This window comes from Thamnophis sirtalis, unplaced genomic scaffold (assembly GCF_051295495.1).
Source record: "Thamnophis sirtalis isolate CommonGarterSnake01/CBP01778 unplaced genomic scaffold, rThaSir2_p1.2 scaffold_1, whole genome shotgun sequence".
Lineage (NCBI taxonomy): Eukaryota > Metazoa > Chordata > Lepidosauria > Squamata > Natricidae > Thamnophis > Thamnophis sirtalis.
The window spans coordinates 43,544,211-43,561,224 of NW_028261381.1; the positions used below are offsets into that span (position 1 = coordinate 43,544,211).

Consider the following 17,014-nt stretch of genomic DNA (forward strand, 5'->3'; position numbering starts at 1 on the left):
AGATTTGGAGAATGACCATGTCCACAAGATAGCCAATAGGAGATAGAGTCAATTATTGATCACAAACTCTAGCATCATTGTGGAGACATCACCCATTGTTTGTATGACTGGAAGAAAAGGGGAAACACCTTTACGAACAAGAATTACAGGTAGTTCTTGTTAGTGACTGTCTTGCTTAGCAACATTTTGCAGTTTTAAAGATAATGAAAAAGTAACTTTACAACCAATCATCATATTTACGACTTTACAAAAGCAAAGGAAACCTGAAATAAGATCATAAGCAAAGCCATACTTTCTCTTGGCAGCCAGTTCACTTAATGACTGAGTTGCTGGTCCCAGCTGTAGTTGCTAAATGAGGACTACCTGTACAGTACTAAATATTAATGTGTGCTACCTCTCTAGTGGACTACAGTAGAGACAACAAGCAATATGAAGCCATGATCTACAAAAATACGAAGTTGTCTTCATTTTGAAATTAGTAGGACAAGCGAGAAGAGTCCAAAATGCAAAGATAAATGTTGTTAAATCCAATCTGAAAAACTCTTTGCTGTAAAGACAACCCCTTCCAAAATAAACTTTATCTTGTAAAAAGTTAGCACCTACCCCTCTCCTAGAAAAATGAAATATTTTGAGAAATATTTAAAAAGGCAGAATATTATATTTCCCTGGATGAGAAATTGAGAAACATGAAATTGAGAGACAGAAAGCAGCCCCTACATTTCTTAATATCCCTCAGCAGATGTCAGTACTTAAGAGATAAAGATCTTATTGAGATCTAGGTAGCTCTCATAGGCAAAAATTCTCTGACTATGTGTGAACAAAGGTAGGATTAGTCCTCAGCCACAATAGGAATTGCTCAAGTCCCATTCATTGCATCAGCCCAAACATCAACCAAACATAGCTCAGGCAAACTCCTAAGATTTGTACATGGCCTCATGGGAGTCTGATAACAGCCAACAGAATACATGTTCTTGAACAGGAACAGGAAGCTCAAGTGCAAAGCCCAAGAGAAATTATAAATACTCCTCACTCTCAACTCCATATGGCCAGCTACCCAGGACAACACATATGGTTCTGCTTCATCATTAAACCATATTTCCAATTAGCCTATCCAGTGCCTTTCTCACCCACCAAGCCACATCACACCCACCAAGACCCGCCCACAGAACCGGTAGTAAAAAAATTGAATCCCACCACTTAAGGTACACTGGGTCACTCATTCACAATCACAATACACTCAAAAATCTTTCATAAGAGGACAAATAAAGCATAAGAGGACAATTTTTTCACACGTTTTAAGTAGTATGAAATATGATCGTTTTATTGTATCTTGAACGGGATAGGCAGTTTTCCTCCAAAAATCTGTGCAGAACACCCGTTCTCAAACCCCACAGAAACACACACACACACCGGTCACCACCAACAACACATCGAGCGAACTGCATTGGGCGGGCGGGGGGAGGAGAGGCAGGATGGTCCTGAAAGACGAGGAGATTCATTCCCTCCCCCCATGACGTAATGCTTAGAGCGTGCTCGGCTTTCCCTGGCGTGCTTTACGTGCCCGGAAGTGGTACGGGACGACACGCGGATAGAACGTGTTTTTTTTAAAAAAAAGTAGCCCGGGGAATCCAGCGAGAGGCGGTGGACCAGCTTTTGTCAGGTGGTACGGAAAGCTTGAGGGGACAAAAAAAAGTGCGCGTGCCCATTCCGCGTCCCCCGCCGCTTTTCGCTGCATGTGGTAAAAATGCCCGGCGTTCGTAAGAATCAAGAACGGAACAGCGACCGCCCAATGGAGCCGCCGCCGGCCGATGTGGGTTTCCGAAGGGATGGAAGAGGTCTGGGTTGGTAGGGAGGGTTGGTGGGCGAGGAGTATTGCGGGGGAGGCGGGGGCGTTGCAAATGTCAAAAGGCCCCGCGTGTGGACCCGAAGCCCCTAGCCTCCACCTCGCTCCTGGGACAAAACCTGAGCCGTGGTGGAGGGGATCCTGCTTCCTTTTCTCCTCTTGGGGCCTTTTCCAAGGCCGCCTCGATGCCCTTCGGACGAGACTCTCCATTGACCTCATTTTTCACTTTTGTCCGCTCCTGATTGCCTTTAGAAGGCATGGGAATTGGCTGGAAGCGTTGAGAGAGGTTTGGGACAAAATAGGTCAAATGAATGAGGGTGAATAATACCCCCATAGGAGGTGGCTTCAACATCTTTTAAAATTGTCCCCTTTCACCTGAATAAGCCATGTATTTTGTGTATGTGTGTGTGAAAGAGAGAAAAGCCAAGACAAAAAAAAGGCATGCACATTACAAAGGAAGCCTTTTTCAAAGTAAGTTTGGGAGAAAACTTGGGTTTTGAGGAGACAAGATTCATTAAAAACACAGTCAAACAGGTGTATGACACTGTTGTGTGTAACACTGAGAAGTGGACATCTGTGTTCAAAATCTATCATGGTAAAAAAAAGCAAAACGAGAGCCAAATACAACTTATTTTTGCAGATAATAGGAATGGACTAAAAGTAGGCAAACCAAAGTTATCCTGGTGTTTAAAATCATGTAATATTCAAAGAAAATTGATTTAGGTCTCACTGCTTCTATTGCTTCATTGTCTCTGAAAATTGTGTTTCTGTAAAACTGCAACTTTTCCCTGGTTTGATGTTCTGTCCTTGAAATGTGGGAGAATTTTACAGTGGTAGACTTTTATTTTCCTTATTGACACTTCCTACAGATTTGCTACAGGAAATTTTCACAGAACTGGAAAATACTCTGTTTATATCAAGGGTTTGGTACTCATGAATAAAGGTTCTGCGTACCCATTAGTAAAATTAAAATATTCTGTTCCAAATGCATATATTTATGACAGCTTGTCGTACTAAAAGTATTTTTGTCACATTCTGTTCAGAACCATTTTTGTTTACAAAGTGTAAATGATATGAACTTGTTCAAGTTCACAATGTACATGTTCAAGAAGTTTGTTCAAGCTGTTTTCAGGTTTCTTTTGCTATCACAAATTTTATTTTAGAGCAGAATTTATTAAAATTGTTGTTTTATAGAATTGGATACATGAATTTTTGAAATGTTCTTAGTAATGAGTGTTCTGCAAGGATCAAATTATTTGTCTAAATGGGAGTTTGAACATGGTTCAATAAAAGAATGTATTGTTTCAGATTGATTGAAAAACATATTCCTTTTCAAAATCTCCAACTTGAGCATAATGTGATTAAAACTTGCTGCACATCATTTTTGCATTGTTCAGGACATACATTTTACTGTAGTGTTAATACCTTAATTTCAATTCATTTTATGATTGCTTTTCTATTTTTATGCCTTAGTGCATGATATATTTTGCATAGCCCTATTTCTGGGAATACTTTCTTTTGTTCCCATTTACACACCTGTCAAGTGCAAGCCTAAATAACCAATGAACTTTGTTTCAGGGTTTGAAGTTCTTCAGATTAACTGGGATATTGAATGCCATAGTCCAATTTCTCCTCAGAAAGTAGTGCATTCTCATAAGTTATGTCTGAACACATGAATTACATCTGTTAACAGTATTAGTAACTTTTATTTTCTATCCTTTTATAATTACAATAGAGAAGTATAGTTATTATACAGTTCTCATGGTTCGCATTATACCATGCTTCAAGCAAAAATTGAAAGAGAATTAAGTCATAGGTGGTGCACATTTTCCTGTGCTTATCACTATTAATAAATGATGAAAGTAATTTAGTACATAGGACTGAATGTTACTAAGTGATTACATATATGCGTAACATGGTGAGTGATTCATGTATCTCATTGTGCTGAGGTTAATTTATTTTGAACTCCATTGCTATTGTATATTTCAGAATCTCAGACTAGCGTGCAGATTAGTTAATTCTAAGATTCATATGTAGAATATGTTGTTCACCCATGAGGAATTATAGTGAAATATTTCAAAGCATGACTGTTCGATTATGGCACTTTATTATACTTTGTTCTTCTCTCTTCAGGATTATGCAAAAGAAAGGTATGGAATATTGCCAATGATACAGTCACAGGAAAAACCAGGTCAGTTTCAAAATTCTGTAAAACATACAGAGAAGTAATAATACAATAAATAACATATTGTGATTGTGGCCTCAAATTAGTTTTGTTTCTAGCTTTGATGGAGGCAGTTTGAGCTTTTCCGATATTCTTAGGTGGATTTTCAGTCAACACAACATACATGCACACTTCAAATCCAAGAATACATTAAGGCAGAAACTTATCCACCTCAAGAATAAAACACGAACTGAGGAACGTGGTATATGCAGTACAATGCAGTGAGCCATGCGCAGATCTATACATTGGTGAAATAAAACAACCACTTCATAAATGCATGGCACAGCATAGGAGAACAAACACATCAGGACTAGATTCAGCAGTCCCTCTGCATTTAAAAGACACAGGCCACTCTGTTGAAGACAGCAAAGTCCACATTTTGGACAGAGAGGACCGCTGGTTTGAAAGAGGGGTCAAAAAGGCCATCTATGTCAAAATTGAACAACCCTCTCCCAATAGAGGGGAAGGGATATGACATCTATATCCAATATAACACAGTCCTTTCAACAGTTCCAAGAAGGCTCCACACCCATTTGCACCACTCAGGTGACCCTGATGACACAGATAAACATCCAGATGGCCTCAAAGACTAAGAGAATGCAAATGGGGTATAAAGGAGTATAAATCCTTTCTTTCCCCACTATTCAGTCAGAGCTGGAGAAGCTTCTTGGATGAGAAAAAACATCTTCGGAAAAAAAAAAACCCAGAAAGTCCAATTGCCTCTTGAAAAAAAAACACCTTTGGGACAACCATGACCTGGATGACGGAACCTCCATGGACATATCCCAACATTACCATTACTATTACTTGACTTACAACCAATCGTTTAGTGACCGTTCAAAGTTACAATATCATTTAAAAATGTGATTTATGACCTGTTGCCATACTTATGACCCCAGCAACATCTTCACAAAATTTGGACACTTGGCACGAGCTTGTATTTGCAGCAGTTGCAGCATCTCAGGGTCATGTGATCACCATTTGCAATCTTCCCAAATGGCTTCTGACAAGCTAAGTCAATGGGGAAAGCTGATTTCACTTACAACTTGATTCATTTAACAACTGCAGTGATTCATTTAACAATCCCAGCAAAAAATATTGTAAAATTGGGCATGACTCGCTTAACAATTGTCTTGATTAACAACAGCCATTCTGATCTCAATTGAGGTCATAAGTCGAGCATTACCTGTATTCACAAATTCCTATAGCTATGTTGTAGCCATTTCCATTATAGAAACATATATATGAATATTGGAATTATACAATACTGCAGGACTATTGATCATCTAGACAAAAAAAAAGTTTATATGGGAGAAATTTGTGCCATTGGTGTCATCTAATTAATTAATATGTTTACATAGTTATCAAATGCATATGACATTTTGTCAGGAGATAGTAGTTCTTATACTGATATGCATAGATAAGTCTTGATGAGAGATGATATTCTCAGGGCTCATAGGCAAAAGCCATCTGTACATGTTTCTCTTACAATTTATTGGTAGGCCATTCCAGCAGCTTTTATTTTTTGGTCGTTCTAGTGTCTATGAGGAAAAGAAAAATAATAGAATATTGTTCTTAATCTGTAGTGAGGCAGGACATTAAATGTGTTACATAAACTTAAGAAATTTTCTACATCACTTATAAAAGTACTCACGAGATTCATTTCTCTTATGACTAGAGGTAATGTTCTGAATTTTCTGAACATACAGCTTTTAATCTTTTATTATTTTAAACAGATCTATTTAAGAAGGAAATTATATTGAATTATTCTGGTATTTAACTATTCAACTATTTTGAACTTTTTTCTATAACAAAATTTGAAATAAGTTTCAAAGTTATTATTAAATGTTAAAGTCTTTTGAATCTAAAACATTAGATTTTCAAATATTCATAGAGACATTTATGGACAAGGAGCGCACAGTGACAAATTTCTGCAGTTTTTCCTCGTCTTCCCTGTTCCCCAATTCCATTTTATCATCCACCTAAATTTTAGGGGAATACAGGGGCTATAGAAGAGTCAGAATTGCTGTTTTGCCCCATTCCCAGCAACATATTAACAAGTATAAGCCTGGATTCAATCCACAATTTTGCTAAGAGATTAATAAATAGTTTTTCATGTAAATATGAATAAAGTGTTCTCAATATATGTCACTATATCTTTTATATCCAGATCGTGTGTTGGTACGAATAAAGGATTTGACAGGAGAGAAAGCTGATGAAACTGTTTGGGTTCGTGGTAGGATTCATACTAGTAGAGCAAAAGGTAAGATTGCTTCTTTTGACATTGTCATGAGTCAGAAAAGCTCAAGCATTATCTCCTTGTCCTGGTGTGTTTCTTATACGTATTTCTATTGCTTACATCCCATACATCCTATCTTTTTCCACTTCTACTTCCATTGCTATCATATGTTCTTTTCCATGTATTCACATTCTTGTGATCTGTGCATAACATTTATTTTGGTTTTAAACATCACCAAATTCAAAAACTCAAGACGGTGTGAATGTTAAACACTATAAAATAAGTTTAAATCCACTGAAACAGAAAATTGGGGCAAAAAAATACAGATAAAAATACTAACTACCCATCATCCACCATTTCTCTGGCCTCTGGGAAGATGGTATTCCAGATGGTGGTGACAGGAACAGAAGGAGGTATGACTTGGTCCTACAGGATGGTACTGTTTTGTTGATAGAACTCAGAATATGCCCACTCTGTGAAATCTTACAGGACATGCAAACACAATCCTTCTCGGACAATATCACAAATAACCTTTTAAAAGTCATATACAACTTTATATGTCTTATAGATGACAATTAACAAATTGTACCAGAAGCCCACTGGTAAATTTGCACTTCATAAAAGAGAAAAGTCACGTAGATGCGCCAAGATGCACCTAAAGTTGCTTGCATGCTACATTTCATTGCCATGGGCAAACTAAAAAGATGATTTATCAACAGAAGGCTCACTAGGCTTACGTATTTCTCAGTTTTATTATGTATTCATAGATTGAAAAATTGTTTAAGTGATATGCTGCTTTTTACAAGGTTTATCATCGAGTAGATTAAAGTATAAAGCAGAAGTTGTTAAAACAATACAATTAAACGATCAGTGAAGATGATCTAATAACATGTGGCATTCTTCAAAAAGAATGAGGTTTTAAAGTGCTACAAATAAAAAAGCCAATGCAGATTATAAAGCATATTGTCTACAACTTAATAACTGGACAGTCACATTCAATTCCAAGTTGAAATAGGGAAGTCTTGACAAAATGTTAATGTTAAAAACATTTTAGCATAGTTCATTAAGATGTGGGTTGCTCTGATGCAAGAGGAGTTTCAACTACTAAATCATCAAGATTTTAAAACTGCCACTATGCTCACATGGACCTAGAATAACAAACCTTGATTCTCCTTGAGTACATCTTGATTCTCATCCCTACTAGATAGATCAGATCTGGAAACTGACTCCATAGGAAGACTAGAATTGTACTTTACTGAGACATACAATAATGTAGTAATAAAATTTTGCAAGTCTGCCTGGGTTTCTCCTTATTATTATTTTATTATTATTATTATCAAAATTTATATGCCGCCCAATCCCGGTGGCTTACAAAAAAAAGAGAGAAAAAAGAGAGAAAAAAAGACAGTTTAAAATCACACCACATACATTCATTCTAATCAGGGCTGGACCTCAACAATGAGGTCAACAGCCCCAGGCCTGCCAGAACAGCCAGGTTTTTACAGCTTTCCTGAAAGCCATGAGAGTGGGTATGGTCCGGATCTCTGGGGGTAGCTGATTCCAAAGAGTCGGAGCAGCCACAGAGAAGGCTCTCCTCTGGGGGCCCACCAGCCAACACTGTCTGGCTGACGGCATCTGAAGGAGGCCCAATCTGTGGGATCTTACTGGCCGCTGGGAAGTATGTGGCATTAGGCGGTCACGAAGGTACGCTGGCCCTAAGCCATGTAGGGCTTTAAAGGTAATAACCAACACCTAGAATTGCGTCCGGAGACCAATTGGTAGCCAGTGCAGCTCGCGGAAGACAGGTGTAACGTGGGTGTACCTTGGTGCACCCAATATCGCTCGCGCGGCCACATTCTGGACTAGCTGCAGTCTCTGAACGCTTTTCAAGGGTAGCCCCATGTAGAGCACGTTGCAATAATCCAGCCTTGAGGTGACAAGGGTGTGAGTAACCGTTTGAAGTGCCTCCAAATAGGGCCGCAATTGGTACACCAGAAGAATCTGGGCAAAGGCCCCCCTGGTCACAGCCGATAGATGATGTTCCAGTTTCAGCTGCGAATCCAGGAGGACCCCCAAATTGCGGACCCTCTCTGAGCGGCGTAAATTTTCACCCCCCAGGGTTAAGGATGGACTGTCTAGGCTGTCCTTCGGGGGCAGCATCCAAAGCCACTCAGTCTTATCGGAATTGAGCAATAGCAATAGCAGATTGTTAATAGCAATAGCACAAGAGCACAAGTTTGTTCATCCCCATCCAGATCCTAACAGCCTCCAGCATTGGCACATCACGTCTGCCGCTACACTGAGCTGGCACGTGGCAGAAAGATACAGTTGAGTATCATCTGCATATTGGTGGTACTTTACCCCGTGCTGTCGCATGATCTCACCCAGCGGCTTCATGTAGATGTTAAATAGGAGGGGGGACAAGACCGAACCCTATGGCACACCACATTTGAGGGGCCTAGGGGTCGACCTTTGCCCCCCGACCAATACCGACTGTGACCTGTCAGAGAGGTAAGAGGAGAATCACCATAAAACGGTGCCTCTCACTCCCACCTCCCCTAGGCGTCGCAGAAGGATACCATGGTCGATGGTATCGAAGGCTGCTGAGAGGTCAAGAAGCACCAGGATAGAGGAATGTCCTCTATCCTTGGCTCGCCAAAGATCATTGGTCAGGGTGACCAAAGCGGTTTCCATGCTGTACCCAGACCTGAAACCGGACTGAAAGGAGTCCTTCCCTCTCTCTTGTATCCCAGGGAGTCAAGAGGAGCCAGTCTTTCATGTCTCCCTAGTCTCAGTGCTTCTGCACCTGTTACTGTCTTAACAGTTTCCGGTTGGTTTCCCCAAGGTGACCCCCTATAAAATCGTAATTACTTCTGTAGGGGAACTGTAAACAGGTCAATAAAGTCCTGTTCTGTCCTATTCAACATCATAAAATAGACATCATAAGCATTTTTATTCTCCTGATTTTTTTTCTTCCCAATTGCTCCCTCATAGCATCTCTCAGTAGACATTACTATTGGAGACAATTATATTATACAATTCTCCATTGAATATTATACAATTCTCCATTGAATTCACCAAAGACTTTAGTGCACTTTTCCATACCCTCATATACTTTCAGTTAGATTATTGTACTATGCTTTTTGTGAGTCTTCCATAAATGTGGTTTGGAAACTTCAATTGATATTAAATATAGTAGCCGGAATTAATATTTATGATTATGCTAGTAATATCATTTGTTGGCTCCAAGTATGTTTGAGGCCCAATTCAAAGCTCTTATATTGATTTACAGATTACTTCATAATGTTGAGTTTATAGTATCAGAATAAATATCTCTTTTCATATGTTTCTATATTATTTCTATATAGTAGATAGATGCCAGGTCAAAAAGAGTTGTAGAATTTCATAAACTGGGCCTGTTTCACAAGCGGAGGAAACTATTATTCTTAAAATACATTCAGTATTCAACTAGGAGAAATAATGTGCATGTTTGTTTGTTTGTTTGTTTCCTTTTTATGCACTTTTTTGTTTTGTCTAGTTTTGCTTTGTTTTTGTATTCTTTTGCAGTTTGTATTTTAATCTTTTGAATAAAAAAATACATAAAAATGTATTACGGAATAGAGTTAATTGCAAGTTCATATTTAAAAATTATTTGAAAATGAATTTTTGAAACTCCTTTTAGTACAATATCTGTTTTGTTCTATGAGATAACTTACTAACTAACTAACCTACAATAAGACATTAACAGGAAATTCCCAAAATATTGTTTATATTGTTATTATTCTATTAAGTATTATTATTAGAAATAACATTGCACAATGAAAGACATGAAGAATCACATCTTTGGCTGGTATTCTTTGAAAATTTGATTTCTAGCCAATTATCTAGTTGGCTTAGATAGTTCTAGGAATTAACAAGTAATATTATTAGCTGTAACATGTCCCCATCATTTTTCTTTGCAAATATGTAGCTGATATAGTACAAATATTTAATTCTTATAAAATATATTTAATCTGTTTTAATTTCATCCAGTGCCAATAACTGTAGGAATGTCTCTGCAAAAATTTCCGGTAATCTATCTATTTTGAATGTTAAATCCCTATATTTCATCTTTTCCCAGTTCTTTTTTCCTTGATTCTTTTGTTCGCAGGTTTAGCTATAGCTACACAATTATTATTTTTTAATTATTGTTACATCAGGTGTATTGTGTTGTAGAAGGTGATCAGTTGGTAAATGAAAATCCCACAAAAGTTTAGCATAATTTTCAACTGCTTGCTCAATTTTATGGTCATTTTACTTCTGGAAATGTGTAACTTTATTTTTTTTGTGCAGATGGCCAAGAATCATAGTGACTATTCTGTCACGATGTTGTTTGAGCAATGTTGTTGCATCCACTAATTATGTGGTCCTTAGTTTCATTTTTTCTTCATAAAGTATTTATTTGCTGTAGTTAATACCTGCGTTAAATATTTGAGTTCATTTTTTTGTTTGTAATTTTTATTTATTACCATTACTTGAAACAAGTATACCATATGCCAAGATTCCTTTCTGAAATCAAATCTGTCAAAAGAGACATTGGTAAGAGAAAGATTAGAGTATTTTAAACCCGATAACCAATCCAGTTTAAGCTACCTGCTTATAGAGCTTGATTCACAATTATGATGCCATTTTTGTACTGGGCAACCAGGAAGAAATGGTAGATGAGTTGGAAAAGGCAGAACTACAGAGGCTGAATTTCATTTTTGACATCTTGGAATAGCCAAATTAAAATGATAAATGCTCATCCAACATAGGGTACTGGAGAAACCTATAGAAAGCCAGCTCTGGAGGCTTTGCTTGACATTGCTACTGCTACCGCGCTACCTGAAGTAAATTATAGTCTAGTAAAGAATGGGGCATGAATCTGCAACCTGTAGCCTCCAAATAGTTTACACTTCAGTTCTAATTGTGGTTTAAAATATCTACAAAGCATCAGGTTGCTTAACTCTGGATTAAATAAATAACTGAAAAAGCATATGTGTTTGTTCAGTGTCTGTCTTCTCCCTTCTGTTCAATAATATTTATTAAGTACTTTGAACGTGCCAAATTAAGTCAAAAAGGTAAAACCACTGAGGTGGTTTAGAAATCTCAGAATCAGCCTATTCTGCTTTGAAGCTTAGTTACCTTAGATCTGGAGGTATTGCCATGGTTTGTGTGTCTTCATCTAAAATGTTTGCATATCTTTACACATAAATAACTACATTATTCTTTACATCATATTATTTTTATTGTTTAACAAGAGTAAGTCTGAGCTTTTGTATATACTATTCCCTGTTATTTTTTCCCTGAAGGACAATTTCCTTTAACAAAAACAAGAAAAATAAATTCAAGATTATTGTGGTGGAAAAGCCACAGCAAAGACTATGCAGTACATGTCTGTGATTGTACTTTGCTTTATACGTCTAAAGGCTGGCCTGATATTAAAGGAATAGACCTTTTTTTTATTATTCATTCAGAAACTTACCATGTAATTTGTCCTGGAAACACTTGCATTATTTCTTCGTCTTTTTTTTTTAGGAAAACAGTGTTTTTTAGTCATACGTCAGCAGCAGTTTAACATCCAGGCTTTAGTGGCTGTGGGAGACCATGCAAGTAAGCAGATGGTAAAGTTTGCTGCCAAGTAAGTAAGCAATTATATCCTGTTACCACAGTGGACAATTGTGGGAATTCTGGCTCCTGGGGGTTGGGACCCTTTTCACACATTAACATCAATGCAGTACTTGTTTTTTAAAATGTAGGTATGTAAAATTTGTCAGTTCACTGTAACATTGAACGCCTTAAAATTTACAAAAGACTAAATGGAACCCAGGCCTGAAGTTCATTCTGAGCTGCTAAAGGGACATTCTTTGCACAGACAGTTCCCATTTATTTCAGCTAGCTAACAAAACAATTGGCAAGTTCAGCTCTGAGACGTTATTTTCTTGGATGTCTCTGTGTCCATGTGAACTCAGTCTCAACTTTTTTTTTCTTTTAAGTGTCAGTTCCTAGCTATGCAATGTATTTCATCTTGTCTAAAGAGCAAGGGCAAATTAAAAGGTGTTTAGAAGTTCAGCACTGTGATTTTTTTCGTAAAAGAGAAGGGCTTAAGAACCTAATTTACATTCCATTAATTGGTCTCACTGGTGCTTAATCTTGTTCTGTGTAGGGTGTTTTTTCCCCTCATCAAACATTTTCCTAATAGTAATTGACTCTTTCTGTTTTACCAAAAAGGACTGCAATCAATGGACTCCTCCTTTTTGTAGATGTCTTTAAAATTTTGGCCTGATGATGTGATGGGTTACCAAAGTAATCTGGCTGGATGACTTTGGGTCAGTCACACAAACTCTTAGTCCAAACTACCTCACAAGATTGTTGTTGTGGGGAAAATAGGAGGAGGAAGGTAAGTTGGATATGTTTGCTGCCTTGAGTTATTTATAGACAATAATAAAGGCAGGATACAAATCAAATAAATAAATAAAATCTGGAAACAAGGACAGAAAGCAAGATTTCCTGGAAACAAACTAAACAATGGACCAAAGTACTTCTAGACTTGCTTTTAGAACTGTTTGAGTCTGAGTCTGTTTCCTGATATTTACATTAAACGTGAGAATGGGTGTTAAGGTGACTTTTTGTTCTAAGATGAATAACAAAATGTACATACTTACAATTATTCACTTTTTAATTGGTATGTTGTATCCAGATTTAAGGATTACTTCAGTGATTAAAAACATACTAATACAAGATGTTTGAAATGCTGCTGTTCTCCTTCCTTTGTTAGTAAAAGAATGAACTCTTGTGATAATCCAGGTTTTAGTCAATTGAAATCTCAGAACAGGATCCCCCCCCTTTTTTTTTCTAGCCCTGTCTCAATTTTTTATAGTATTAAAATTATAGTGTAAGCCTACACTTGACCTAATATGTTTTTAAAAGCCTCTTCTGAACTGAAGTAAGCAGACATGTTAAATCTACCATTGCAAATGTTGGCTTCCCCCAAAAACCAGTAGAGACCCCATCCAGTTGGCCATTTACAGCCACCAACAGTCGGTGTCTGTCTGTGCCTATAGAAATATCACAAGTGTAAATAGTTCTGAGGGTCAAGAGAAGGAGATGATGAGATTTGTACTTTCTGAAAAAGAGAAATTCCAACAGATCTAGCAATTCAAATTGATGGAGATTATTATTTCTCCTTTCTGAACTGCTCTGACATAATGCTTCACTAGACCCAATCTCTATCGAAGTATTCCCCGATCTGATATCCTCCACATTATTTGGACACTGTTACCACAGTTTTGAAAGTATCAGGTCAGGCAGGGGTTGTCCAACTATTATACACGATTGTGCACAAAATAAAAGCTCCCCATAGAGATCCTATGAAATAACGTGTGGGTGTCAAGTATTCCATATAGTAATGTAACAAAAGCTGAATGATCCCAAGTGTTTACTAGCTTGTCAGATTTCTTTCTTTGCAGTCTAAACAGGCAACAGTTAATTCATAGAACAAGAATCTTGCTTAATAATATTTAGTAGAAGAAAGGTTACAGTTACAACACAATTGCAACCAGTACCCTGTTTACAACTTTACTCTTATCTGCTTTCTTCCCATTTCTTTTGTCTAGAGCTAAAAGCTCTGTCTTATTTATGACGACATAAAAGGTTGCATCAGTTCCCTGTTTTATTAGCCCAGTATGAGAAGTAATTCATACTGCCTTGGGAAACATTGAGAGTTTGTTTTTTTACAATAATTTTATTAAGGTTTACAAATACAAAGATCAAAATATAAACCGAATTAAATAAAATATAAAAAGTAAAAAGTAAAAGTGAAAGGAGATTTAAAAAAATAAAAAATAAATAAATACAAGATGACTCCCCCTTCCTCCAGGCAAGGGTAAACAACTTGGATAACTTAACAAAATAGCTTCCTTATGATTCAATTCCGGTCAAGCTGAAATCCCATTATAAATCGGAAATAATAGCATGCATATACATGTATATGTATATATGTGTGTGTGTGTGTGTGTGTATGTATGTGTGTGTGTGTGTGTTGCATTTGACACAATAATATATATTTCCCTGATCAAGCAGATTCATTTTATAACCTTTCTATTTAAAAAAATGTTCCATCTTTTGTCCCTTCAAATAGTGTCCCAAATTGATTCCTTAACATTTTATCTTTGTCTTCTTTCAAGAGCAGCTGCAGAAGTTTCTCTTTGTCTCCTCTCCTTGGTTTCACACATTCCTTTTGTAAATCCAGATAAGAAGGCTTTCCAGATCACTCTTTTGATTTATGATTTGTATGCGCCCTTTAATTATTAAGACATCAACGGTTTCATTTGTAAATCAATTTTGGCATTGTATTCCATATCACTCTTATACACCAAACATTTTAAAATCCATTTTCAGATCCACAGCATATTTCACCACACCACTTTTTAAAGCAGCATTTTTTAAAAAAAAAACTCCAAATCCAAATTCAAATCTGTCTCAGTTATTCTCCTATCATCTACTGTACTACATATATTCTTTTATAAATGTTTAAACACTGCAGGAAATATTCTTTCAAGTACATCTGGCCCTTTAACTTTCCAAGATCCACATTCTATTCCTCTTTTTCTTTTATCCAGGATAGAAGGAGGTTTTTCCCAATAATGCAATACACTTGCCTTTCTGAAGGTTCTTAACTCCAATGAAACCTATAACATGCAGCTTCCTAAAAAAGTTAAGAGAGAAAAGAAGTGAGACCACTATCTCTCTGAAAAGAGACAAACTGTGTCTTAGCCACAGTTCCCCCAGTCCCCAGACCTCTCAAACCTGCTGATGAAGATTCTTTCATGAAGGCTGTTTCACAATCTCTTTGTAGGCAGTTTCTGTATAGAGCCAAACATGGCTGATCTTTGTTCTCTTCTTAATTTAGAGAGGAATTCCAAGGACCCAATCCATTCACTAGCTCCTAATTCTGCCCCATTGGCTCCTCAAAGAGCACACCTGTGCTCAGTCTGTTGAATTTGGAACAAGCATCATGCTCCTGGATTTACTCACAAATGCAGTGTGTGCTCTGTGTAGTGTTTATAATAGCAGTACTTCTTTCAAACCTGGGTAAATTACCTAAAATTTAAGTAAAGTGGTTTTTCTTTGGCTAATGATACACAAACCCATTACTCAAATCACAACAGGGATATTTAAATAAGAGATTTCTGATAAGCAGTTTTGGGTAATGAAGGAAAAAAGTTTGGGGAGCGCTGGTGGATAGGGTCAGGACAAACATACTCTAATCCATGGTTGATGCCTATGAAAACCTTGCTTGAAGTATAGCAGTAGCAATAACGTTTTAGGCTTATATACCGCCCCATAGTGCTTTACAGCATACCCTAGACAGTTTACAATGTAAAAGCATTATTTGCATATTGTCCCCAGCAATATAGGTTCTCATTTTACCAACCTCAGAAGAATGGGAGATTGAAAGATTGAACTCCAGCCTGTGGACAAAGCATTGTTGCCTGCAGTGCTGCTCTTTAACTACTGCATCGCTCCTCTAGAATGGAGGTAGTCATGATAGAGCCACTTATCAAAGGCAGTAGTGTCTGAATCCTATATTAGGTCAAGTGGTATTATGGCTACAGAGGCTAGTAGTATGACTGGAGAATTTCAATATGGATCACTCAGATGATCACTATCAGGTCTTCCTGCAAGATGCATCACTCAACTATGCATGACTGCAAGTCCTAACTGGATATCAGCCAAGTAATGTGACCAGTGATTTACTCTAAAATATGATAATCATGAGTTGGTTTCTGAGGAACACCATACATATCTGAGCAGTGGGCAGCTAGCTACCGGTAATCTGGAGAGTTGGTGATGGTACTAACTTCAAATGATGAAATTCAAAAAAGTGAAGGAAATATTCTTATTGAAGGTTATGAGTTAACAACCAGGTTTTGATCAATGAGTTAACATGTCATCTTTCCTGGAGAATACCTTCTGGATGAGTAAGAAAGTAAGAAGTAAGTTAGTAGTTTTGCCAGGTTTAGTAACTAAACAAGAGCATGTCTTCTATCTTGCTTCACTCTGGTTTGTTCAAGTTAGCTGTCTGAGATAACAGAATATATGTTGGAGTCAATGTAGCTGCATACAATTGTGTTGTTTTTTTTTGAGCTGTAACAGAATAAAATTCAACTTAAGCATTCTGTATACTGCTGGTGTCAAATCTGAACTGTTTTAAGTGTTCTGGTCATAGAAAACAGAAGGAATTAGATACTAGCTGTAACTCCCTCCACATCTTCAAGAAAAAGTAGTGTACTGGGAGTATCTACCAGTCAATTTACAGAAAATTTATCGGGGGGGGCGGAAAAGTAAATCTGGATTGCGCAGCCCACAGGTTATAAAACAAAGAGAATAGCTCATCTCTTTTACATTACTTTCAGTGAACACATCTCCCTTATGACATTTTCCTAATGTTTTGATTATATATATACTACTACTACTACTTTGATTATATATAGTACTACTCCTGGAAACACCAAACCTGAAGTAGTCAGCAGCAGCCTGAAGATGACGAATGTGACTTCGTCGAAACGTCGCCAAGACATCTCCAATTCTACGCGGGAGAAAACCCGAACAACTAGAGACCTACATACTAACACCCGCGAAAACCTCAGAAAATATATATATATATATATATATATATATAATCCTG

At 37.2% G+C, this 17,014-nt stretch overlaps 1 protein-coding gene across 1 annotated transcript in view; it reads left to right on the plus strand.

Moving 5' to 3' along the window:
* The first annotated feature begins 1,607 nt into the window (after window positions 1–1,607).
* DARS1 (aspartyl-tRNA synthetase 1) overlaps window positions 1,608–17,014 on the plus strand; it is a 52,234-nt gene continuing 36,827 nt past the window's right edge. The window contains exons 1-4 of the mRNA XM_014055043.2: window positions 1,608–1,810; window positions 3,977–4,034; window positions 6,238–6,330; window positions 11,863–11,965. Coding sequence (XP_013910518.1) covers window positions 1,745–1,810; window positions 3,977–4,034; window positions 6,238–6,330; window positions 11,863–11,965 — 320 coding nt within the window. The 5' untranslated portion in view covers window positions 1,608–1,744. The remainder of the gene's footprint in view (window positions 1,811–3,976; window positions 4,035–6,237; window positions 6,331–11,862; window positions 11,966–17,014) is intronic.